This window comes from Stegostoma tigrinum, chromosome 39, assembly GCF_030684315.1.
Source record: "Stegostoma tigrinum isolate sSteTig4 chromosome 39, sSteTig4.hap1, whole genome shotgun sequence".
Classification (NCBI taxonomy): domain Eukaryota; kingdom Metazoa; phylum Chordata; class Chondrichthyes; order Orectolobiformes; family Stegostomatidae; genus Stegostoma; species Stegostoma tigrinum.
Genome location: NC_081392.1, coordinates 4,877,388 through 4,904,806, shown reverse-complemented (window position 1 = coordinate 4,904,806; position 27,419 = coordinate 4,877,388). Strand labels below are relative to the sequence as shown.

The window sequence follows — 27,419 nt, the reverse complement described above, 5'->3', positions numbered from 1 at the left end:
TCTTTCAAATGTACAATGTGTGCAACTCACGGCTACGCTCACATAACAACTGTCTGACTAGTCGGAAAACTGTCTCCATATGTCTCATAATGTGCTGCGTTATATATCTAAATTTACCTTCAGGGTTTCCAGGGCCTAGAATTTAATTTTCTTCCTTGGGATTTTGATTGTAATTGTAATGCTGTTGAATGTCAAGGGTAGATGGTTAGATTTTATTTCTTTGATGTAATCATTGCCTGGCACCTGTGTGGTGTGGATGTCTCTTGCCATTGGGAAACAAAAGCTCTGGAAGCCATGGATAGATGTGTCTGCAGTTTCTGAATTCAGATGTTTCTTTATTTTTGTATTTTTTATATCTGCTTCAGTTCAGAGAAGTTGACTAAGGCATATTCATGTAGCTTCTCTTAATTCACTTGAAGCTAGTGACCCCGAGAAGTTAGCAAAACTACGCATTATTTAGTCTCTCCTTGCATCAATTGATGACTCAGTATCACTGTGGTGGTTTATATTTTAAATGAAATAATTAAATTCCATGTTAACTACTTGTAAGTTATTTTTGAGGAAATGTGATTTCCGCTGTCATAAAAATTAAGGCTTAATTTCAGTAAATATTCCTTTTCACCTTTTATCTAGATTGTCCTCCCACCTCATCTGGAGAGGATACGAGAGAAATTAGCTGAAAACATCCATGAGCTTTGGTCTTTGACAAAGATTGAGTTGGGTTGGACATATGGAACAGTAAGAATAGTCTTTTTAACTATAATGTCTCAACTATAAGAACTAATTATGTACTAAAAGTGTTAATGTCCGAGTGAGTATTCCTGAAAGTAAAGTGCTAGAACAGGTGGTGAAACTGAAAATTGTTTACTTATTTGTGGGCCCAATAATTTTCTGGAAAAAGATTATCGTTGAATTGAGACTGAGAAGACATGGCCTAATTTAGAAGTTTCTTATGTTACATTCCTACAACAGAATCTTCGTTATTTGTTGTAATCAATTAAACCGTCAGAATAGATATGTGAGATGATGAAAAATCGTTAAATTTTGATCTATCCAGTATGATACGGTAATTGAAAAGCAGCTTTCTCAACTTCTTATCCCACAAAGGTGTTTAACAAACCCAGTTTTTAGCCCCAGCATCTGGAACTCGGATAAAAAGGAATTGTAGCACTTTGCTGTATCATAAAACAGTTTAATAACAGCCCAAAAAGACAGCAGCATCATAACCCAAATTGTACTAATTATAGCATGTATTCTGAATGGATTCTACAGATGATTACATTAATATTATTGTGAAATCATGTTATCCCCAGAGTGAAGACCCAGTTTTTATCTCAGATGATTACACTTTTATTAGCACTTAATTGTTCACGTTTTAAAGTTGGAAGCACATCAGGGTGTGTTTCTTTTATTCTAATACGTACTGCTACAGCAGATTGTTCCACTCTCACTATGGAATAAGCCATGAGACCAGTCATTGTGTTTATTTACCTGTAGATTCGAGATGACAACAAAAAACTGCATCCTTGTTTGGTGGAGTTTAACAAACTACCTGAGGCTGAGAGAAACTACAACTTACAAATGTCAGGTGAAACTCTGAAGTAAGTGCCATCCAATTCTAATTACCCGACTTGATCATGCTCCAGCTTGATGTATGTTTAAAAACTGATTTTCTTTTAACATCTCTCCTCAGAACACTATTAGCCCTGGGTTGCCATGTTGGAATGGCTGATGAAAAGGCAGAAGAGAATCTGAAGAAAATTAAACTGGCCAAATCGTAGGTTTTGTATTTTTTTCATAGACTGTTAAGTATTTATAACTGATATTTGCAGGGTTTGAATCCAATATGGTAAGTCAGATAGTGAACTGATGCATTCACATCAAGTAAGAATTATTTCCCTCAGTAGTCCATGGTGTATTACAGAATATTTGCACACACTTCCTGTTTTGTTTAATTTATTCTTCCATGGGATGTGGGTTGAGTGGTTTGCTTGGCAGTTTCAGAGGGCAGTTAGGAGTCAACCACATTATTAAGGGCCTGGAATCACAGTCAGCCAGATCAGATAAGGATAGCTGATACATTTTTTCTAAAAGCTATTATGGAAAGAGATGAGTTATTACAACACTGAGTGGTAGTGGTCATGTTACTGAAACTAGCTTTATATCCCAGATTGTTCAAATCTAGCCCCTCCCTGGGCAAATGTGTCCCCTTGATCTTTCCTTACATCTTCTCCACTCTGTCATTTGGCTTTTTGTTGTTGGCCAATCCGCCCAACAACCACCCGTGTGGTAGGCAGGCTTAGCAGGAATTGAGAGTCGAAAATGTGTCATTTAACAATGTAACTTCCACAAAAAGAAAATTGGCTTCTCTTAAACATGTGCAACCAAAATGTCTAGACGGTAACAACAAATTGATTAGTTCTGACAGCTTTTTTACTTTGTCCTCCAGTTGATTTGACTGGTTCGTATAAATGCTTCCAGTCTCAGTGGGAGTGAAAAAAATGATTTTTCATCTGAAAACTGACATTAACTTGTGCTTTAAAGTTAAGCGTCAATGTGAAACGCTAATAATTGGCTAGAATGCTTTGGGCTTTTTGAAAATTACAATTTATTAATAAATTGGTTTTGAAAAGTAATACTAACTTATGTGCTATTATAATTGTATCAATCATATCAGATCATATTGGTCTTCTTAGTCTAGCAATTGCAAGAGTAATGTTGTGTGCACAAGAAGCCCCTTTGTATTGCCTTGATCAATCTCACAAAGGCATTTGACCATGTGAGTAAAGGCGCTGTATTTAAGCGACCGGAGAACATTGGTTGCCTGCCACAGCTATTCAATTTGATGGCTTTCCACTACAGCTTGCTGGGTCAGGTCCACAGTGATGGAGCAACACTTGAGCCCTTTAAGACCCACAGTTTGGTCAAATAGTTTGTGTTCTGCCACCAACACTTCTTGGCACGTTCCTCTCTTTGCTGCTGTAGTATACCTTCAGTTCATGTACAGATGATGTCGGCATCAGAATTCACAGTAACCGGTTGAACCTTCTGTTTGAGACCTAAAGGCATGCCGTAACGTCACCAAGATCTATGCTGATGATACCACAAAAAGCATTTCATACTAAGGAATGCCTTTGCAAACGGACAGACTCTAATGTATCTGTAAAAGTTTGGTTTGCCCATCAGCATCTGGAAGACAAAACTCAAGGCCATCAACATTTTCACTGTGATACTGGCAATAATTGATAGCTCTGATGTACCTAGGCTCCACAATCCCCAGAAATCTGTTATTTGTTGCTGAAGTCAATGCACACTTTTGGAAAAGCTGTAGCTGTTTTGCCTAAGCTGAATAAGAGTTTGCAAAACTGTGTAGCTACCTTCCTGAGAATGTGAAACTATGAGTCTACTAAATCTGTGTCCTCAGTGCACAGCTCTACAGCGATGGGACCTGGACAATATTTTTTAGGTAGGCAAACAAACTAAACAGTTTCCACCTTTAGCTCTCTCTGTTATGTCCTCAGCATTTTTTGAGAGGGCCGAGTCAGTAACACATAGTTCCTGGAAAATTTTGATTTCCTCAGTGTACATTCATTGCTGAAATAATGATGCCTGTACTGGTTTAGCTACACTCATCTGCTCTATGCAACTGTGTTCCTGAAGAGCTTCTTTATAGAGGTTCAGTCACAGGGTTGTGACTATCTGGGTGCCTAATCATTTGTTATGAAAACTTCTGCAAATGAAACATGATGATAGTGGACATTAGCATTGACAGTGAAACTGGGAGGCAGTTGTTGGTGGTAATCTGCTTTGGATGCTGACTACTTGGAAAGAAAGAAGGGAGCAAAATGGAAAGCTCAGTTGGCTGATAAGAAGCCCAGCAAAATCAGAGGCTAGCAAATTGTGCATCTTCTCATCCACTGTCTTCCTCTGCAGCAGATGCAGCAGCATGCTAGAGTCAGGCTCCTGAGCTACATCAGATGATACTTAACAAAGTTTACCACCATGGCACAAGGCATAGTCTTAAAAGATGGAAGGCTGCCACTTTTGTTTATTTTGAACCCATCATTGCAATAACTTTCAAGGCTCTTAGATTACATAGGCATGTTTAGTTGACATAAGATGATGTATTTTAGTTAGAATTTGATCATCAAACTATCTTCAGGAAAGAAATATGTACTGACTTCCCATCTTTAAGTGAATCTGCATGAGTGATTTTAACTAAGGGTTGAACTGTCAATCTGTCAAGTTCAATGTATAGACATACAATACACCTCATTCATTCATATTTCTGCTATTTTTATGCCAGTGTAAATATATTGCAAATATAAGGATTAGTACCTATAAAAGTAATAATGTACATAGGAATTGTAATACAAGTGACTAAAATGAATTTCATCAATGGGGCTGTATTCCCTCTGTATCAATTCATTTTTTTTGAAGTAAAAGCTCTTCCATTTTTCCAAAAGGTATCTGATGTCAAATGGATACAAGCCTGCTCCGCTTGACCTTTCCCATGTCAAACTAACTCCTGCTCAAAATACTCTGGTGGACAAATTGGCTGAAAATGGTCATAACGTCTGGGCTAGGGACCGCATCCGTCAAGGATGGACATACAGTATTTTGCAGGTAAAAGGCTAGACATGTATTTGACATCTTAAGAGTACACGGATAATTGAATGATTGTGTTTCAACAGTATGATAATGGCCAGAAAGAAGTTGTTCCTGAGCTTGCTTGTGCATGTGTTCAGGCTTTTGTATCTTCTGCCCGATTTGGAAGAGGTTGTAGGAGGTCGTTACCAGGGTACGATGGGCCTTTGATGTTGGCAGCTTTTCTGTGGCAGTGAGCTGTGTAAATGGAGCCCATGGATGGAAGATTGGCTTCCTTGATGATCTGGGCCGTGCACACCACTTTCTGTAGTTTCCTGCGGTCCCGTACAGAGCAGTTGCCATACCAGGCTACTATGCACCTGGGCAGTTAGCTTTCAGTGGTGCATGTGTAGAAGTTGGTGAGGGACCTTATGGACATGCCAAATTTCCTGAGCCACCTGAGGAGGAAGAGGCGTTGTTGTGCCTTCTTGGCTGCTGTATTTACATGGCAAGTCCAGGACAGGTCATCGGTTATTGTCACTCCGAGGAACTTGATGCTCTTCGCTCTGTCAACTTCAGTTCCATTGATGTAGACAGGGTCGTGCTCTTCTCCTTTCTTTCTGAAGTCGATGATCAGTCCTTTAGTTTAGCCGATAGTGAAACACAGTTTGTTTTAATGCACCACGTCCCCAAGCCCTCTATCTCCTTTCTGTATTTTGACTTGTCATTGTTAGATATCCATCCCACTATGGTGGTGTCGGGCAGGTGAACTTGTAGATGGTATTGTTCAGAATTTGGCAATACAAATGTAGTTGTACAAGGAGTACAGTAGGGAGCTGAGAACACATCCTTGGGGTCTCCAGTGTTGTCTGTTATTGTGGAGGACGTGCCATTACCTATCCTCACTGATTACAGCCTATGGCTCAGAAAGCCAAGGATCCAACTGCAGAGAGTGGAGCCGTAACCAAGGCCATGCAGTTTTGATATCAGTCTGGAGGGGATAATGGTGTTGAAGGCAGACCTGTAGCTGTAATGTTACTGTAAAGATTTTGAATAATATTGGATAAAGAGAAGAATCATCAGTCATCTCAATTTTAATGATTGTCCGGCGTCCAGTGGGGAGAATTTTTGAGCCAAAAAAAATTGGTGAATCCATGTTGTGGTATAATTCTAAAAATTTCAAACACAGCCTTATCCTGTCTTGATCCGATCTGGCTTAAACAGATTCAGAATCAGTCCCTTCTCAGAAGACAAGCCATTTCAAAGGCAAATGCATACCTCAGTTTTAACAAAGTTTTTATTTTTACCACTATGGGCCAGATTTTCGTGGACTCGGAAAAGCCTGACTTAATTACTGAGAGAGTAGCAACCTTTTGCCAATACTGGTTTCTAATTTGGTGTTAAGCCGTGAAATAATACTATTCTGAGAGGGCTGTCGTGTTCAGCAACACCATTTGCATTATAAATGAAAATGAAGTTCAGATCTAATAAGCTTCCCGTTTTCAGCAAAATATTTTTACTACTTTTGTGCTTACAGGATATTGGCAACAAAAGAAATCCTCGCCTTGTACCATACAACCTTCTGGACGAACGTACTAAGAAAACAAACAGAGACAGTTTGAATGAGGCTGTCCGAACCCTAATTGGTTATGGCTACAATATTGAACCCCCAGATCAAGAAGCTAGTATGTAAACTTAAAACCTGAATTATTCAGTTTGATAATCATCTACCATGAGTAATGGATTGGCCGTGGCTGTACTGACTGTTGGAAAATTCTGTAATACATTGTCCAACTGTAAATTAGCATTACTTGAAAAACTGTACAATTTTTGCTTGTTATACTTGTACCTACAGAAGGATGTACTTGACTCATTCAAATAGTTTTTAGGTGCAAACTTTGTACAAAATTAACTGTCGAAATCAGTAACAAACTTTTTTTTTCCTTTTTTGGGCAAAGGCTGGAAAACCATTTTTGTTCAAAGGCAAGTTAGTACAGAGCAATGTTGGGATAATATGAAAATTCATTTCATTTTGTGCTGCCAAAACTGTCAGTTGGTTACAGAAAAGAAGGCAAATATAGAAGTGTTGAAAATCTCTTTCTGGTGGAATTGAGGAAAAATTATGAATGTGTTTGAATGCTGTGTGGAATTGCTGTGGAATTAAAATACACCAGCAATTCATTATCAGGGCCCTTGTTTTACAGTTTCTGTTAATCAGATTCTGATTTTTGCTTAATTTTCAGATATTTGTTGGCGCATTGAGATCATGTTGTGAATTATGTTTCTGAGAGCTCCAGATCAACAGTCTTAATAGCTCTTTGCAAATTACACAGTTGTCCACCTGGTATCTATTACCCTTCTAAAATAAAAGTAAATTTCTTCAAATGTTATAGCTTATCTTTTAACTGAGTCCACATTTAGCCATTATGTTACATACTTCTTCTCAAGTACAGATATAGGGAACTAAAAAAATTAGCACTTATTACCTTTATTTTAAATCATGTTAAAGTGCTGCTGCATTTAAAAATAAAAGTTATCTTTTAATCCTCCTATTTATGATTTGTTCTGCTAGCTGCCCACATCCCAGGTGTAACTCGGAATGAAAAGGTTCGGCTCTTTCGTGCTGAGAAGTCATATGCAGTGAAGAGTGGCAAATGGTACTTTGAGTTTGAAGCTGTGACCGTGGGAGAAATGAGAGTAGGATGGGCACGACCTGAGTGCAGGCCTGATCTACCCTTAGGAGCTGATGATCTTGCTTTTGTTTTTAATGGATTTAAGGTTTGTTATAGTTTCTTCTCTCAGTTCTCCACTTGCTGTCTTTGGTATGGTTACATGACAGTGGAAGCCCTCTCTAGCCATGCTGTTTCTGTGATACGATAAATATAAAATTAAAATTTTAGAACATTTTAGCCAAACTTGATGACTACGTCTCTGTCTTAGAGTCATAGATTCATACAGCACAGAAACAGACCCTTCAGTCCACCCAGTCCATGCCGGCCACAATCCCAAACTAAACTAGTCCCATCTAGGAAGCATCACCGGACCTGAAACGTTAACTTTTTTTCTTTACAGATGCTGCCAGACCTGCTGAGTTTTTCCACCAACTTTGTTTTTGTTTCTAGTCCTATCTGCCTGCTCCTGGCCCATATCTCTCCAAACCTTTTCTATTCATGGACTTGCCTAAATGGCTTTTGAATCTCATTCGTATACTTTCTCCAGAAACGATCATTGGTCAATGAGCAAATGCATGCACTGGTGGATTTCATACTTCACTAAGACATCTAGCTTGGCCTTAACCTGAACTTTATCTTTTGATTAGTTGTGTATTATTAGTTGTGTACCAAACAGAAGCAGAGGCTTCAGCTGATTATTTTAAATATTTTTTAAATATTTTCATATAAATATTTTTTCAACATATGGCACAATTATTCTAAACATTGGTTTTATAAGTTCCTTTGTATATGTGCATTATCATTGGTATCTAGTTGTTTTAGCAGATGGTCATTACTTTCAGTACTCTCAAGGATAGCATTGTATTGAGGCAAAGGAAAATATTCAGCAAATCTTTGCTTGCCGTGAACCATTAAGTTTTTAGTTTTATAATTTTCAATTCATTAGTAGCTTGTGAAAACGTCATCCAAATGAGCTTTCAAGCTGGCCTCAAGCTCACATTATCATCTATGGTGTTAACTTTCCTTTTGCTCTTTGTGAATGTTTTATGCTGCAGGGTCAGCGCTGGCATGTTGGGAGTGAACCGTTTGGCCGTACGTGGCAGTCGGGTGATGTGGTTGGTTGTATGATTGACCTACATGAAATGAACATCATGTTCACACTTAATGGAGAGATGCTCATCAGAGACTCTGGCTCTGAGTTGGCTTTCAAAGACATTGAAATAGGCGATGGTGAGTTCTTGCCTGGGAACTAGAAAGATGCAGAGAAGGATTTACTCTAAAAATGGGTAATGGCTTGGATCTGAGTTCCCCCAACTGTATGTAGCTGCTTTGTGGTGGATGATGTAGCAAGCTATAATGGTACCTACAAAAAAAAACAACATTCTGCAACAGTTGGTAATTTGTGGATCTGCATTGTTAGGCATGCATGAATTTTGTAGGAGTTAACAATATTTTGGGGGGTGGGTGCTGCTCTTGAGATTTGTTTTTTGAGGGCTACCTTTCGATTTTCAAGGCTTTATGGTTTTCCTTTCACATTCTCGTTAACGTAGGAGCAGAGGAACTGGAGAGGCCCTTCAATCCTGCTCCACCATTCTGTAAGATTACAGCTGATTTGTTTATGGCCCCAGCTCCACTTAACTGCCTGCAGTTGATGTGGCCCTTAAGTGGTCATTAATTGACTATTTAAGGGCCTTAACAGGTGGCATGCCAGGGAGTTTGACTATGGTCTCCCATCCAGAAATGAATTTTTGAGGCAACGGGGAAGTGGCAGGTATCTTCCTGGTACCGACCTGCCTGATTATTTTGTCTTTGGTTTCATTTCCATGTTGTGTTTGACATGATGTGCCTCTTCAGGGTTCGTTCCTGTGTGCAGCCTGGGTCTTTCTCAAGTTGGACGTATTAACCTGGGCCAAGACGTTAGTAGCCTGAGGTATTTTACCATATGTGGTTTGCAAGAAGGCTTTGAACCCTTCGCTGTAAATATGAAACGGCCCATCACAATGTGGTTCAGCAAAAGTTTGCCTCAGTTTGTTCCAGTTCCCACTGACCACGGTCATGTTGAGGTAAGGTTCAAAGTAAAAGTAATTATGAAGTGTGAGTGGTGTAAACTACTAGTGATTCAATTATAGACAGTAATCAGAATTTTATTGGGCCTCCAATACTGTGTGCAGTTTAGAGTTTCACACTACAGAAAGCTATTGAATAATTGAGAGACAGTGGTGTAATGGTGATATTCTATCCAGGGTCCGAGGCTAATTATCTGCAGACACCAGTTCAAATCCCCATGGCAGCTAATGAAATTTGAATGCAGTTAATTTTTCAAAAAAGTTCTGGAATTGAAAGCTATTTCCATTGATGGTCTACATAAAACTAACATCAGTTGCCATTAAATAATTCCATCAGGTTCACTAATGGTCTTTACTTCAGGGAAGGTAATCTGCCATAAATGTGACTCCAGACCAACAGTAATGTGATTGATCTTTTTACCTGCTCTCAAAGGATAATTCAGGATGGGCACCAAATGCTGGCATTGTTAGCGGTCCACATCTCATGCATAAATAGTGAGAAAAATAAAAATGCTGAAACATATGGCATGTTGGGGGGTATTTGTAGAGAGATTGAAGAGAAGATTATTAAAATGGGTCAAGCATATCGCAACAAGTAGGAGAGTTATATGGGTGAAAAGTCCAAACATTTTTGGAAGCCTGTTCCAGCCTGCTAACTTCTGGGTTTTGTGAAGCTGGGACAAAGTGCGAGTAGCCATTCTGCTCGCAGTAAGCAGATTGGGATCTTCGGTATATTCATTAGGGTGACCGCTTTGATCTAATCCGTGTGGTCAGTTATAATATCAGCATGCAAAGTGGGCCCAAGCCTCAGGCCAAAACTGTAACTGAAACAAAAGCCATTTTTCCTTATTCATTCACGGGATGAGAGCATCACTGGCTAGGCAGCATTTATTGCCTGTCTCTAATTGCTCAGAGGGCAGTTAAGAATCAACCACGTTGCCGTAGGTCTGGAGTCACATGTAGGCCAGACAGGGTAAGGATGGTAGTTTGCTTCCCTAAAGGACATTAGTGAATCTGACGGGTTTTTCCTGACAATTGATTCTTAATTCCAGCTATTTATTGAATTCAAATTCCACCAGCTGCCACGGCAGGGTTCGAACCCTGATCCCCAGAACATTATCTGGGTCTCTAGATTAACAGTCCAATGATAATACCACTAGGCCATTAGACCATTGTCTGCCCAACCCCATTTGAAAGACAATGCCTGGAGGCTAGGAGTAGAAGTCTTCCCTCCCCGACTCCCAGTCATCTCATGGCTAGAAAGGCCTGTGGATGATCAGGAAACAAACCAGTTGGAGTGAATTGCACTGGAGACCCACAGCCCTGGGTCGGGAATGGAACCTACCTGGTCCTACAGTCAGCTCTGAAGTACTTCCCCACCTCCATCTGTAAATCAAGCCAGCTTCCAAGAGAGGTGTATTCAGGGGCAGGAGCTGCTTGCTGCGAAGTTGAGGGGAAATCCAGATGTTTGCGTTATGTGTCAGTTCCCACCTTCCAGGATGTGTAACCTTGACCCGGGAGGTATCCAGTCCAGTGCTTCTAATCAATGAGAGATCTGAATGTAATGCTAATTTTCAGCTTTGCCATTTTATTCTCTGGATTGGGGATGAGGACATTCTTTGGGCAGTTTAAGTCCAGCATACAATCTAGCTACATTTCTACCAGTTCTTTTACAATTACCACACGAAAGCTGCCTGGAATGAGAGAGGATTTGATATACTGAAGCTATTTTCATTAAAGTAGAGGTTGATTAGAGGAAATCATTTTCTATACAGTGGTTGAAACGCTGTATTGGAGTTAGTTATTGAGGAATGAGGCATGTTAGAATTGAGAATAGATTAGATATACAGTTGAAAATAAGGGAAATAAAAGAAATGGGGAAAACAGCAGACACAAGAGATTAAGGACAAAGGCTTAATGGAATATAAATACAATAACTGATCTATTGGATCAAAAAGCTTAATTCTGTTTTGTAATTTCCACAGTGTAGTGTTTTTAATCTTTCTCTGACACTTTGCAGTGCTGCTGTTCCCCAACTTTATATTGGCATATGATTCTGTGTATTTTTATGGAGTAAATATGAATATATGTAGGTATAATCCTAAAAGTTCTGATTAGTCAATCTCATTGGAGCTGGGTATTATCCATTAATTAAATGAGAAGTTTGTTTTAAAAACCAGCATTGTATTTTGAAATGTGCCCTGAGTGCTGATTAAAATTAATTGTTTCAGGTGACCAGTTTCATTGTATGGGAGTAAAAACTTGTGTATTGCTGAACAAAAATACATCTTAAGATGTTTTCATTTGGCACTCAAGACAAATTTGCCAGAACTACCAGTGTGAAGGAGAAAGAACAATTATATTGTATGAGAAGAGAGTGCTAATTGGTTAGCAAGTGAATCCCAACACGGTAAAAGCATTGGCATAGAGAATGGGTTAGGTCTGCTCACTGCCACGAATAATTCACTTTCTGACTCTCCAAAGCACCACTTACACAGCACAAGTCAAGATTGCAATGGACTACTCCTCATTTGCATGAATGAGTCCAGCTTTCACAACACTAAAAAAGCTTGAAATCATCTAGGACAAAGCAACATACTTGATTGGCACCACATCCACAAAAATCAATCCCTCCACGCGAAAACTCAGCAGTTGTGGGCATGTACATCTGCCAGATGCATCACAGAAATTCACCAAAGCTTCTTAGACAGAAACTTCCAAACCCACAACCACTACCCTTTAGAAGGACAAGGGAGCAGATACATGGCAACACCACCAGAACAGAAAGCTCTTCTCCAAACTAGCCATTCACTATCCTGACTTAGAAATATATCATTGCTTCTTCATTGTTGCCAAATCAAAGTCCTGAAATTCCCTCCCATTATGGTATTGTGGATATATTTCTTCATATGGACTACAGCAGTTAAAGAAGACAGCTCACAATCACTTTCTCAGTGGAAGCTAGGCATGAGTAATAAATGCTGGCCCAGCCAATGACACCCACATCCCATGAATAATATAAAAAAAATTGTTCTGATGAGTGGAAGATGCAAAGCTTTGACAAAGTAATGTCTTTTCCCAGCAGTACTTGTATTGTGATATTGATTCCCTTATTGTGGTTGTTGGAGTATTCAGTCTTACAAAGTGAATCTTTATTTTTGCAGGTTACTAGAATTGATGGAACAGTTGACAGCCCTCCTTGCTTGAAAGTTTCTCATAAAACATTTGGATCTCAAAACAGCAATACTGACATGCTGTTCTTGCGCCTCAGCCTGCCCGTTGAGTTCCATGATACATTCAAGTGCACCCCTGGCACTACACCATTGACCAGAATGTCAATTCCAGAAGAAGAAGTCGAAGATATTGATGTGGATTCAGAGTTTGAAGTTCTGAAAAAATCAGCTAGTCGGACACAAACTGAAACACCAACCAATGAAAAGGATGCCCCTAAGGAAGCACCCAAGGAGGTGGCCAAGACTGAAAATGACAAGGATTCCTCTTCTGAGAAAAGTAAACCAAAATCAAGGTTTGTATGTCTGAACTCTGGGGTGGAGTGAGGGTTTAAAATGTTTACTGAGAAAATCCCAAGCATTAGAACCAGTACCAGTTGCCAGCAGATTTTGTTTCCTCTTATTATGTTGGTTGTAGGGGCGAGCATTTTAGGTTATGTTTTATATTGATTCCAGAAGAAAAGCCCACAAATTTCAAAATCTTTGCCACGATATGCCATATTGCTTCCCAATTTAATGCCATCAGCATATTTTAAACTTTGTTGTTCCATATTCCACACCCATAATAAAGGGCCAGTTAGCTCAGTTGGCTGGATAACTGGTCTGTGATGCTGAGTAATGCCAACTGCATGGGTTCAATTCCTGCACCGCTTGAGATTATAAAAAGGACACTCCTTCACAACCTCTCGCCTAGCCTGAGAGCAGCCCTGTGGTCCAGAAGAACTATAGAACTTTGCATTTACCATACCTGTGGAATGCTATTATCTTTCCAGCCTGAGAATCTTCTCTTTGTCCCTGCCTTCTTTCTATATTTCAGCCTTATTTCGATCTGCACTATCCCCTTAATTTTCTGTGCATTTAGCTTTGCCAGAAGTCTCTTCTGAAATATATTTTGTTAATCACATTGAAAATTCAAAACATTGTATGCACCGCGTCTGCCATATATGTATATGTACCATTTTTAACCGGAAACACTTGATACCAAATAGATCTTAAAAACTAAGAAAGTCTGGGAAATGCCCTGCTATGTTATTGGAATAGAAGGTATGTTGACAAGATTTTACCTTTTCAAAGGTATTTTCCTTGAGCTGGAGGGCGCACGTATAAGGTCTCCTTTCCTTACCTTTTGGATGGCCTACACTTCTGCACCAGAGCACCAGCATTGATGATACTATGGAGGGAACTGCCAAAAATGTAAGGCCATAAGAAATAGGAGTACGAGGAAGCCATTTGTCCCTTCAAGCCTACTCTGGCATTGTATAAGATCAGGACTGATCTGGTTATAGGTCACCTCCACTTTTTCCTGCCCACCCCTGTTGGCTGCTGGTAATACTGCATTCCCCTGCCCATCAAAAATCAGGGATATCTGATCTCTGAGATTTCCATACTAAAGAGAGGACCTAATTTTTAAAACAAGAAGGTCAAACAAAGTTTTTGTTGTATTTTTAAATGCAAAAGCACTCCCCAATGCTTTTAACATTTTAAAGGATATTTGGCTGTGAATCTTCTGGATTGATGAAGGGGCTTTTTTTAGAGAGAGTTTATCTTTGACTATCAGTGTTGATTGGTGTTTAAAGTTTGAATACCTGCTTCTTAGTCTGATTCATTTATGTTTGCCGTATTTTAGGTTCCTATTCAAAAAGAAACCTGCCTTTATCGCTCCACCTCCGGTTGTACCGACTGTCCCTCGCCTGATAGAGGATGTTGTGCCTGATGACAGGGATGACCCTGAGATTATTTTGAACACAACAACGGTAAATGATCAACTGCAAACAGTAAAACAGCTACAAAATGGCAGAAACAACTAAACCCATTTAATTCAAAACTATTGACTGAGGTATAGAAGTTCCTAAAGTTACAAATCAACTGTAAGCAAGGCAGCAAATATTGTGATCCAATCACAAAGTTGTTTAAAATTCCCAAATACTTATTTATGACATCAAATGATTATGACATCTTTACAGAGCAATCCAAAACTAATTCCTCTGCAGCACTGTCTATGTATTTTCGTTTACACAAATGCTTGCCCACTTTTTCCTTTATAAGTTGCAGTGCTCTTTCCCTCAAAATTCCCTGTGCCAACTAAGGAACATGAAGATATTATTTGCAGTCTCTCAGAACACTGTCAGCAAACTTAACTATTCATTCAAAATTGTTGCTATTTATTTCTCTCCATGAGTGTGGACATAGTTTAAATAAATGTCATTCAAGATTTCAAGTACTGAAGAAAATTTTAACAAATCTGAAGCTTTTAACATTTTCAGATTGGCGAATTCAAGCTGTGATTTTTAAGGCCCCTTCTACAATGTAATGCCTAAATTGCACTTAGAAATTTTAACTGGAGTTAGCTGTAATGCTTTAAATAAATTTATCAATACCACTTTGTTCCTATGCTTTGTATTTTGAATCCCAAAATGACAATGACATATCACTGTTTGTCCTTCTGAAAGTATAACTTTGTCATATTAAACACAAAAAAGTTCTCCACCTATTCCATTAATAGATTTATGATCACATGTCCAACTTGATATTTTTCAAATTCCATCTTTTTGAATTGCCAGTATGTTTGAATAGTGTGCTCCCTTGTCAAAGTGAAAGTCATAAATTTTGAGAGAAAATGTGGATCTGAAAATTCCAGCTGTTTTAGTTTGGGATGTAGACTGTGTTTATTTGCTGCCCCTAGTTGCCCTGTGAGGGGCAGTGGCTGTGAACCACTTTGTGACAATTTGCCGCTGCATAGGGTTACAGGACTGTCACATATGTTAGAATGCACATGATCTCATGGTGCAGTGATAGGGTACCTGTCTCTGTGCCAGAAACTCCTGAGTTCAAGTGCCACTTATTCTAAAGGTGTGTCAGAACACGTCTGAACAGGTTGATTTAAGCAAAAATCTATAAAGCTACCTACGGAAGATACTAGCCAGTGTTTCCTGGTGTAATCCCGCAAATTGTCTGATCTATTCAATTCGATTTAATAGCTCTGGTGCAAAGTGAGTGCAGTCGCTTCTCTACTGTATAGTAGATCTACTGTATCAATTTATACAGTACAGTAGATCATTCTACACCTCACCTATATGATAACATATATCTGCGACAAATCCTAATCTAGTATTTTTTGTTTCTAATTTTGGTACTTTCTTTTGACAGTATTACTATTCCGTGAGAATATTTGCTGGACAGGAACCAGGAGGAGTGTGGGTTGGTTGGGTAACCCCCGACTTTCATCAACATGATGGCAATTTTGATCTAACTAAAGTTCGCACAGTAACTGTCTCAGTGGGAGATGATCAAGGCAAAGTCCATGACAGGTATTTAAGTTAGTATATTCAGTTTTTATAAATCAACTCATATTAAACTACCAATACTTTTCTATTCATGATTTGCAAACAGATATAAATTTTAATCTCTTTTAGTTCCATGCCTTCTCAATGACTAGTTTGAATAAGTTACATCTTTAATAACATGGAAAAGTTAAAATCAATATCTATAGTTGTTTCCTATGAATAATTTCCTTTATTAGAACACTTTATATACTGGGAGTAATTGTGTCACTGCACTACAATAGTAATACAAGTGACAAGTTATGTGAAGTGATGTAGCCAATTAAATGTCAAATTAATGTCTGAAGAAATGGCGGTGTAATAAAATATTTGCCTGTTACTTTTAAAATTGATGAAAAGGTGAAAAAATTATGATGTTGAAAAAATATTACTCCAAGAAGTCTATTTAACCAAATTTGAGAGCTATACATTGAGGAAGGAGGATTATTAATGGGATAATTAAAATGGCAAAGGATCTGGATTATCAAAAAATTAGTACAATATTGAGAAACATTATAAACCAAAAATGCAAAACTTGTCTTATCATTTATTAGAATTCCAACCATGAAACCTAAATAATGTATGAAAGTGCAGCATCTGATTAGAAAGTAGTTCTTTTCAGGCTGGTATTATGTGCCAAGGTAACTGGATCCTCCTGGTAAACTCTTCCAATGGAATTACAGAATTTTACTGCAACAATCTATGTTGAACCTGTAATCAATATTGCAGTATTATAGGTTTATTTGACCCGATGCAATAAAAAGGATATGAAAGAAGTGGAGAGTATGATGTGGTGATTTACATCAGATGACACCAGAAATGCATAGGTCAATATATCTGGAAAGGGTTAACAGACTGGGTTCCTTCTCTCTTGGAAAGAAAAGAACTGAGGATTGTCCTAATAGAAGTCTTTAAAATTGAAGTTTTGACAGTGGATGCAGGGAGAATGTTCCCTTCATAAACCATCCCTATAATATAACCACCAAGAAATCCAAAGAATGGTGAGAATGTGGGACTCATTACCACAGGGAGTGGTTGAAGCACATAGCGTAGATGCAATTATTGGGAAACAGGTGAACATTTGAGGGAGAATAGAATTGCTGTCGTAGATTTTAGATGATGAAGAACGGAATGACGCTGGAGTGGAACATAGACTCTGGCTCATTTTCTGTGTTGTCTCATAGGGCATGGGTTTCACTGGCTTGCCAGCATTTATTGGCCACCCTAGTTGTTTTTCAGAAGGTGGTGGAAACTGCCTTCTTGAACTGCTGCAGTCGGCTTTCTGTAGGTTGATGCACAAGCCCCTTAGGGAGGGAATTCCAGGATTTTTGACTCAACAACAGTGAAGGAGCAGCAATTTTTTAAAAATTCATTCACAGGATGGAAATGTCTTTGGCCACACCAGTATTCATTGCCAACCTAATTGCACAGCGAGCAGCTGAGAGTCAACCACATTAGTGTGGGTCTGGATCATATGGAGGCAGACCATGTCAGGATGGCAGATTTCCTTCCCCAGAAGACATTCGTGAACCAGATGGGTTTATCCAACAATAGACAATGGTTTTGTGGTCATCATTAGACTCTTAATCCCAAATATTTTTTAAAATTGAATTCAAATCCCACCATCTGCCATGGTGGGATTTGAACTCGGGTCCCCAGCAGCTTTTCCAGAACATAACAACCAGGAGTAGGAGTAGGCCATTTGGCCCTTCAAGCCTGCTGTGCCTTTCAATAAGATCGTGGCTGATTTTCTCGTGAACTCAGATCCACTTACCCACGCTCTCACCGTATCCCTTAATTCCATTATTGTTAAAAAAAATCTGCCTTAGCTTTAAAAATGTTTACTGAAGTAGCGTCAACTACTTCACTGGGCAAGGAGTTCCATAGATTAAGAGCCCTCTGAGTGAAAATGTTCCTTCTCAATTCAGTCCTAAATCTGCTCTCTCTAATCTTGAGGCTGTGCCCTCTTTTCCTAGTTTCACCTGCCAGTGGGAACATCCTCTCTACTTCTATCTTATCTATTCCCTTCGTAATTTTATATGTTTCTATAAGATACCCCCCTCCCCAATCTTCTGAATTCCAATGAACATAATCCCAATCTACTCAGTCTTCCTCATAAGCCAACCCCCTCAACTCTGGAATCAACCTAGTGAACCTCCTTTGTACCCCCTCCAGTGCCAGTACATCCTTCCTCAAGTAAGGAGCCCAAAACTACCCACAGTACTCCAGGTGTGGCCTTACCAGCACCTTCTACAGCTGCAAATAGCCTCTCTGCTTTTAACCTCAATCCCTTTAGCAGTAAAGGACAAAATTTCATTTGCCTTCCTAATTACTTGTTGTACCTGCAGATTAACCTTCTGTGATTCATGGACAAGGACACCCAGGTCCCTCTGCATAGCAGCATGCTGCAATTTTTTTACCATTCAAGTAATAACCCCTTTTACTACTACTCCTACCAAAATGTATGACTTCACATTTCTTTACATTGTATTTCATCTGCCAGATTTTTGTCCACTCACTCAATGTATCTATGTTCCTCTGCAAAGTTTCACAGTCCTCGGCATACTTTGCTCTGCCACTCATCTTAGTGTCATCTGCAAACTTTGACACCCTACACGTGCTCCCTAACTCCATATCATCTATACAAATTGTAAATAATTGAGGTCCCAATACCGATCCCTGAGGCACACCACTAGTCACTGCCAGCCAGAATAGCACTGATTTATCCCCACTCTTTGCTTTCTGTTAGTCAACCAACCCTCTATCCATGCTAATACTTTACCCCTAACGCCATGCATCCTTATCTTATGCAGCAGCCTCTTGTGCGGCACCTTGTTGAAGGCCTTTTGGAAACCAAGGTACACCACATCCATTGGGTCCCCATTGTCCACCTTGCTTGTAATGTCTTCATAGAATTCCAAAAGATTTGTCAAGCATACCTGCCCTTCATGAACCCATGCTGCATCTGCCCAAGGGACAATTTCTATCGAGATGCCTTGCTATTTCTTCCTTGATAATAGACTCCAGCATCTTCCCACTTCACTGGTTAAGCTAACCGGTCTATAATTCCCCATCTTCTGTCTACCTCCCTTTTTAAACAGTGGTGTCACATCTGCTGCTTTTCAATCTGCTGGGACTGCCCCAGCAAATTTTGGAAAACTACCGTCAGTGCGCCTGCTATTTCTTTCGCCATCTCTTTTAGTACCCTGGGATGCATTCCACTAGGACCAGGAGACTTATTAATCCATAGCTCCATTACCTTGCCCAACTCTACCGCTTCCATAATAATGATTGTTTCCAGGTCCTCACCTACCTTCATCTCTTTGTCAATTACTGGCATGTTATTATTGTCCTCCACTGTGATGACCGATACAAAATACCTGTTCAATGCCTTGGCCATTTCATCATATCCCATAACTAAATTCCCCTTCACATCCTGTAAAAAGCCAACGTTTACTTTAGCCACTCTTTTTCGTTTTATATATTTATAGAAACTTTTGCTATCTGTCTTTATATTCTGAGCTAGTTTTTTCTCATGTTCTGTCCTGCTGTTCTTTATAGCTTTATTTGTGGCTTTCTGTTGACCTTTAAAGTTTTCCAATCTTCTAGTTTCCTGAAGTTTTTGGCCACTTTGTTTGCCTTTGATCTTCACACTCTCCATCTGAATTCTAAATTCAATCATACGGTGATCACTCCTTCCAAGAGGTTCCCTAACTGTGAGGTTATTAATTATTCCTGTCTCATTATACAGGACCAGATCAAGGATAGCTTGCTCCTTCATTGGTTCCGTTACATACTGTTCCAGAAAACTATCACAGATACACTCAACGAACTCCTCCTCGAGGCTAACCTGACCGAGCTGGTTCGACCAATCTACATGTAGATTAAAATCCCCCATGATAATTGCCATGCCATTTTTACAGGCATTAGTTATTTCTTTGTTTATTGTCCTCCCCAATGTGATGTTATTATTTAGTGGCCTGTAGACTACGCCTATCAATGATTTTTTTCCTCTTAGAATTTCTAATTTCCACCCCAATGGATTCAACCTCATTCTCCGTAGAACCTATTATCATCTCTTAGCACTGCTCTGATGCCGGCCTTGAATATCAGAGCTACACCACCTCCCTTACCTTCCAGTCTGTCCTTCCAAATAGTCTGGTACCCTTAGATATTTAACTCCCAGTCATGACCATCCTGTAACCATGTCTCCGTAATGGCTACCAAATCATATTCATTTGCGAGGATTTGTGCCATTAACTGATCAGCCTTGTTACGAATAGGTCTAGGTCTCTGGATTATTAGCCTAACCCTAACCCTATCGCACCACTAGGCTATCGCCTCCAGAATGGCCAGTGACTTGGATGGCCATCTGCAGGTGATGGTATTCCCATCTACCTGTTTCCTTTGACCTTCCATATGGAAGTGGCTGTGGGTTTGGAAGCTGTTGTTGAAGGACCTTTGGTGATTTCTGTAGTGCATCTTGTAGATAGTATACCTGGCTACATCTGAGCATCAGTAGTGGATGCTTGTAGATGAGATATCAGTCAAGCAGGCTGCTTTTTCCTGGGTTGTGTCAAACGCTTTGAGTGTTGTTGGAGCTGTAGCCATCCAGGCATACAGGAAGTATTCCATCACACTCCTGATATGCCTTGTATATGGTGGACAAGCATTGGAGAGTTCTTACTTGCTGCAGTATTCTTAGCCTCTGACCTGCTCTTGTAGCCACTGTGTTTATGTTTCAAGTCAGGTTGAGTTTCTGGATCAATGGTAACCCTTAGGATGTTGACAGTGGGAGATTCAGTCGTGATAACACCATTGAATGTCAAGGACCAGTGGTTAGATTTGTCTCTCATCAGAGATGATCATTTGCCTGACATGTGAGTTGTGCTGATGTTACTTGCAGCTTGTCACCCAAGCCTTGATATGTCCAGGTTTTATTGCATATAAACATCAACTGCTTCAGTGTTTGAGGAGTGACAGATGGTGCTGAACATTGTGCAATCATCAACAAACATCCCCACTTATGACCTTATAATGGAAGCAGCCAAAGATGGTTGGGTCTAGGACACTACCCTGAAGTTCTCCTGCAGGAGTGTCCTGCTGCTGAGATAACTGATCTCTTACAACCACAGCCATCTTCCTATGTTAGGCATGACTCCAACCAAGCGTTTGCCCCCTGATGCCCCTTGAAACCATTCCAGTTTTGCTAGGGCTCCTTGATACCATACTTGGTTAAATGCAGCCTTGGTATAAAGGACTGCTGCTGTCATGTCACGTACTTCTTGAGCTGAATGACCTATTTTTGTGCCGTATATTTTGTGTACTCCTGTATTTTACCAAGCATAGCACATTTTTAAATGTTGCTATTGTGCAATATTTACAAATTTTAAACACTTTTCATATTATTTTTGAGTGCAACCACAGCGATTTTAGCAGTTTAATCTATTGTACGTTGAAGCACCACATCTTAAAACCATAAGATATAGGTGCAGAATTAGGCTATCCAGCCTATCAAGCCTCTTCCACCATTCAATCATGATTGATCTGTTTCTCAGCAGCATTCCCCTGCCTTCTCCCTGTAACCTTGATCTGCTTACTAATCAAGAACCTGTCTATTTCTGTCTTAAATATACTCAATGACTAGGCCTCACAGCCCTCTGTGGCAACGAGTTCCACAAATTCAACACCCTCTGGCTTAAGAAATTTCTCCTCTCTGTTCTTAATGGTCGCCTGTTGATTCTGAGACTGTGCCTTCAGTCTCTGAGGGTCATAGTCTCTCCTATTGATGGAAACATCATCTCCATATCCACTCTACCCAAGCCTCTCAGTATTCTGAAGTTTCAGTGAAATTGTCCCTCATTCTTTTAATCTGAACTGTTCACTATCATTCATGAGAAACTCCTAATATCTAATGTCACCTCACAAGAGTTCAAACAAGTGCTCATAATTTAGCTACTAGTAGTGGCTGAGCCAATGAGTTGGATCTACACAGAATCCAAGTGTCTTCAAGTTGACATTTGTAAATGAATATGTCGATAACCATTTCTAAGTTAATAACTTGCTAACAAAGAAAAGCGAGCAGCATGATAACTCAGTGGTTCGCACTGCAGCCTCAAAGCGCCAGTGATCTGGCTTCGATTCTACCTTTGGGCATCCGTGTGGAGTTTTTGTGCGTTCGCTCTGTGGGACCTCCAGTTTGTACCTTCCTTGATGGTCCAGTATTTAGGATTTGGTGCTCTCACCACTGCGGCCCAGTCAGGGAATATGGGTACTCCTCATTGGCGGCACACTGGCTCTGTATGGGCAGTATGGTGGCTTAGTAGTTAGCACTGCTGTCTCACAGCGCTAGAGACCCAGGTTCATTTCCACCCTCAGGCGACTGCGTGGAGTTTACACATTGTCCCCATTTTTGCGTGGGTTTCCTCCAGATGCTCTGGTTACCTCCTACAGTCCAAAGATGTGCAGGTTAGGTGGATTGGCCATGCTAAATTGTAGTGTCCAGGAATATGTAGGTTAGGTGGATTAACCATAGGAAATGTAGGGTTACAGAAATAAGGGAGAGTCTGAATGGGATGCACTTCAGAGAGTCATTGTGGACTTGTGGGGCCGAATGGCCTGTTTCCACGCTGGAGGGATTCTGTGATTCTATGACTAGCAGATTGACATATTGAACAGATTGTTTCTTACAGTTAGAATTTATGGAGGGAAAGGATCCTTTGTTCTTTTTCAGAATACTGCACAGCTAATATGCAAAACATATGATCACAGAATCATTACAGTGTGGAAACAGGCCCTTCAGCCCAACAAGTCTAGAATGACCCTCAGAGTATCCCATCTAGACCCATCCCCCATAACACACCTAAGCTAGACATCCCTGAACACTACGAACAATTTAGCATGGCCAATCCACCTAGCCCGCACATCTTTGAACATTGGGATAAAACCAGAGCGTCCAGGGGAAACCCACACAGACACAGGGAAAATGTGCAAACTACACACAGACAGTTGCCCGAGGATTGAATCGAACACTGGTCCCTGGAGCTGTGAGGTAGAAGCTCTAATCACTGAGCCACTGTGCCACCCCTTTTTACTTAAAACATAATCTGATGTGGGCAGTGTATTAACCATATACTATTTCATTATTGTCTCACTGTGTGCAAGGTTCTGGAATTGGATTTTCTTTGCTGCAGACGTGTATGCGTGGAAAGGGATGAAGAACACCAAAATTAGTTTGTCCTATTTATTTTCAATCAAACTCTCTGGCCAACAGACAGTGCATTCACAACAGAAATGTAACATCAGTTTGAAGCATTATTGCGTTATAACACAGTTGTAGTGTAAATGCATGACTTGACAATCGAAGTGAGTGTCACTGGGACTGGTCCTCTCACTACTTCCATTTTGTGGAGGTGGAGGTGCCAATGTTAGACTGGGATGGACAAGGTCAGAAATCACACAGCACCAAGCTATAGTATAACAGGTTTATTTGAAAACATAAGCTTTTGGAACCTAGCTCCTCCTTCAGGTGTTAGTGAGGTGGTATCAGACACAGAATTTGTAAGTAAAAGTTCAAAGGTTCACAGCACTGGTAAGGATGTATTAAAGAAACCTAAGATGCTGTTAAATCTTTAAATAGTTAAAAGATTTTAATTGTTTAATATGTATATGTAAATCCCCAAGTTCCTTTCAAGTCACTGCCCAGAGAGAACTAGAGGTTTTTTCACTGTCAAAGAGAGGTGACATGTTAGATAATGCATGTTAGGTGTGAGGCCTTGTTTAGAATCTGTTAGTGTTTTGGTTTGGAATCGGATTGGTTTTATTTCTCAAGTAGGAATTTATCAAACGTTACATTGACTGTGTCTATGAACTGTGTGCTTTTTGAACAAAATAGAATGTATCTGCTGATACAAATTCACCCTATAGAGGTGTGTGTGTGTGTCATTTTGGAATTGGTTCAGACCTTTACTACAATTTTTGTGTCAAATTTAGTTTCTTAATGCTTAAATATGTGGCCTTTCAATGTATTGTAATACTGGTGTTCATTTTTGCAGCAATATCAATATATTTGTGTACGGTTGACACATTTGTTCTCTCTGCAGTATCAAGCGCAGCAATTGTTACATGGTTTGGGGAGGTGAATTTAGCAATTCCCAACAAGCGAGTCGCAGTAATGTTGATCTGGAGATTGGCTGCCTTGTTGATTTAGCTACTGGTCTCATGACATTCACTGCTAATGGAAAAGACATCAACACCTATTACCAGGTAGGACAGTTTTTTGCCAAGTGACAGACAACTCCATCAAGAGACACGTGAATCGTTAGGAACATAATAACAGGACCAGACCAATCAGCCCCTTGAATCTGCTCTGCTACAATGTAAAATCATGACTGATGTGTTTTTATTTTTGTCCCGCTGACCTTAGCTCAGTTTCTATATCCTTGTCTTACAAAAAAAATTGAATTTATATTTAAAATTACGAATTGAACTACTATTTCTTTTGTTGTAAAATAGATTGAAGAAATTGGGACTCTTTCTCAGAGAAGAGAAGGCTGAGAGGCAAACTGAAAAAAAAATTCAAAAACAGGCCTATACAGAGCAGACAGATAGAGAGAAACTCATGATTAACTGAAGAATGATAGGGCACAAATTTAAAGTAATGAATAAGTGAAACAAAAAATGATACGAAAATGTTTTAATGCAACAAGGAGATTGGATGATACTTTGAATATAAGTAATGTGCAAGGGTGTGGGATTGGCACAAGGTAATGAATCTTATTTGAGGAACTGGTTTGAATGACCTCCTCCTGCACTGTTATACTGTTGTGATTCTGGTTAGGATCTGGAATGTACTGCCAGAGTATATGGTAGAAGCCCTTTAAATCGAGATATTCAAGAAGGAATAGGTAATTATTTGAAAAGGAAGAATGCACAGGGTCACGGGGAGAAGGTGAGACAATGGCACGGTGATCTGGTTATTTGGAGGGTCAGCATAGCCATGAAAGTAAAAAGAACCTTCTCTCTGTAATAATTCAGTGAGTCTGAATTTTTCACATCTATAACCCTTTACAGAAACTGGTATTTCCTAACTTGAAATAGCCTCACTCAAATTTAAGGCTATATTGCCTTGTGCTAGGCACCTCCACCAGTGGATAATACCATGGCCACATGAACAGGCCAGAGAGTGGGAAATCTAAGTGAGCAACTCTCCTTTTGACACTTCAAAACCTGTCGACACTGACTAAGCAGGATTTGATGGAATTGTGTCCATTTGTCTGGATAAGTGCAGCCGAACAACCCTAATTATCCAAGGCAGAGCAGCCAGCATGATTTGCAACCCAACCACCATCATCCAAGATGATATCCTCCAACAACCGGTGCACAATGGCAGCAGTATTTACCATTTTGCAGGACACAATGCAACAATTAAGGCTTCTTCAGTCACGCTTTCCAATCGTAGGGAGCCGGGGAATGGTAGCCCATTCAAGGACCAAGGGGAGAATGTATGTGTGAAGCCAGAAGCATTAGGTAAGGTCTTAAATGAATAATTTTGTGTTGGTATTCACCAAAGAGAAGGACTTGGTGGAGGATGATGTCAGGGAAGGGAGTGATGAATCTCTAAGCTAAGTTGTTATGGAAAAGGAAGGGGTGATATATGTCTTAAAAAGTATTAAGTTAGATAAGTTCCCCGGTCCTGATGGGACCTATCCCAGACTATTAAGGGAGGCAAGAGAACAAATTACTGGAGCATTGACAGAAATCTGTGTAGCCTCTTTGGCCACAGCTGAGGTCCGAGAGGACTGGAGAACAGCTACTGCAGTCCCCTTGCTTGTAAAAGGTAACAGGGATAGTCCAGGAAATTACTGGCCTGTGCACCTCCTTGTCAGTGGTAGGGAAATTATTGGAAAAGATTCCCAGGGACAAAATCTATAAACATTTAGAAGTAAGTGGACTGATTAGCAATCAACAGTATGGTTTTGTGCAGAGGAGTTTGTGCCTCACTAACTTGATTGAGTTTTTTGAGGAGGTGAGGAAGATAGTTGATGTTGTCTACATGGAATTTAATGAAGCCTTTGATAAGGTCCCTCATGGCAGACTGGTACAAAGTGAAGTTACGTGATATTGGAGTAAGTTGGCAAGACGAATACAGAGCCAGCTTAGTCATAGGAGACAGAGGGTAGCAGTTGAAGGATGCTTTTTGGAGTGGAGGGCTGTGACTCATGCTGTTTAATAACGATCAGTGCTAGGAGCTCTGCTGTTTGTGATATAGATAGATCATTTAGGGGGAAAACGTATCTGGTCCAATAGACGTTTTTGGACAATACAAAGATTGATAGTGTTGCGGATGGTGAGGAGGATTGTCAGAGGATATAGCTGAATATAGATCAGTTGGAGGTAGAAAAATGGCAGATGGAGTTTAATCCGGAAAAATGTGAGGTGATGCATTTTGGAAGGTCAAGTACAAGTGGAAAATACACAGTGAATGACAGAACCCTTAGAAGTATAGAGAGATCTGGGTGTGCAGGTCCATAGATCACTGAAGATGGCAGGACAGAAAGATAAGATTGTAAAAAAAAAGTTCAGGCATGCTTGCCTTTGTTGGAAGGGTTATTGAGTACAAAAATAGATAAGTTATGCTACAGCTTTATAGAACTTTAGTTAGGCTGCACTTGCAATATTGTGTGTTGGTCTAGTCACCACACTACTAGAAGGATGTTGTTGATTTGGAGAGGTACAGAAATGGTTGACTAGAATGTTGCCTGGTTTGGTGGAATTTTAGCTACGAAGTAAAGTTGGATAGACTGAGTTTGTTTTCATGGGAATGCATGTGATTGAGGGGCGGCCTGATTGACGTTTATAAGATTTGTGAATGGCATGGATAGAGTGGAAAGTATGAGGCCTTTTCCCAGGTGCAAGGAGGGGATGTTTGAAATGAGATGTGCAGGGCACATTTTTCACACAAAGGGTGGTGAGTGCCAGGAACACGCTGCCAGAGGAGTTGGTGGAAGCAGACATAATAGCAGGCCTGTTCCCGTCTGTACTGTTCTTAGTTCTTTATCCTGTAAACATTTCCACCTAGAGAGAAAAGGGCAGCAGACATGTGGAAGCAAATTCCCCTCCAAGCCGCAATCTTCGCTTGGAACAATATTGACTGTCCTTCACTGTCACCAAGTTTGAATGTAATCACATGATATCGACTGCAGTAGTTCAAGAAAGCAAATTTGGTATCCAAGACTTGATCCCACCCTGTGAAAGAAAAATATTTTCAGAACCAGAATGTTTTTGTCATCAAAGATAATGGGAACTGCAGATGCTGGAGAATCCAAGATAACAAAGTGTGAAGCTGGATGAACACAGCAGGCCAAGTAGCATCTCGGGAGCACAAAAGCTGACGTTTCGGGCCTAGAACCTTCTTCATCCCATGAAAACAAACTCAGTCTATCCAACTTTACTTCATCTCTGATGAATGGTCTAGGCCCGAAATGTCAGCTTTTGTGCTCCTGAGATGCTGCTTGGCCTGCTGTGTTCATCCAGCTTCACTCT

General features: G+C 40.0%; 1 protein-coding gene across 5 annotated transcripts in view; it reads left to right on the top strand.

Moving 5' to 3' along the window:
- LOC125447673 (ryanodine receptor 1-like) overlaps nucleotides 1–27,419 on the top strand; it is a 411,721-nt gene that overhangs the window by 129,208 nt on the left and 255,094 nt on the right. For all 5 annotated transcript variants that reach the window (XM_059641019.1, XM_059641018.1, XM_059641017.1 and 2 more), the window contains 12 exons: nucleotides 634–738; nucleotides 1,498–1,601; nucleotides 1,694–1,777; nucleotides 4,467–4,626; nucleotides 6,125–6,272; nucleotides 7,160–7,365; nucleotides 8,315–8,489; nucleotides 9,114–9,322; nucleotides 12,490–12,851; nucleotides 14,183–14,309; nucleotides 15,703–15,863; nucleotides 23,978–24,140. In XM_059641019.1, coding sequence (XP_059497002.1) covers nucleotides 634–738; nucleotides 1,498–1,601; nucleotides 1,694–1,777; nucleotides 4,467–4,626; nucleotides 6,125–6,272; nucleotides 7,160–7,365; nucleotides 8,315–8,489; nucleotides 9,114–9,322; nucleotides 12,490–12,851; nucleotides 14,183–14,309; nucleotides 15,703–15,863; nucleotides 23,978–24,140 — 2,004 coding nt within the window. The remainder of the gene's footprint in view (nucleotides 1–633; nucleotides 739–1,497; nucleotides 1,602–1,693; nucleotides 1,778–4,466; nucleotides 4,627–6,124; nucleotides 6,273–7,159; nucleotides 7,366–8,314; nucleotides 8,490–9,113; nucleotides 9,323–12,489; nucleotides 12,852–14,182; nucleotides 14,310–15,702; nucleotides 15,864–23,977; nucleotides 24,141–27,419) is intronic.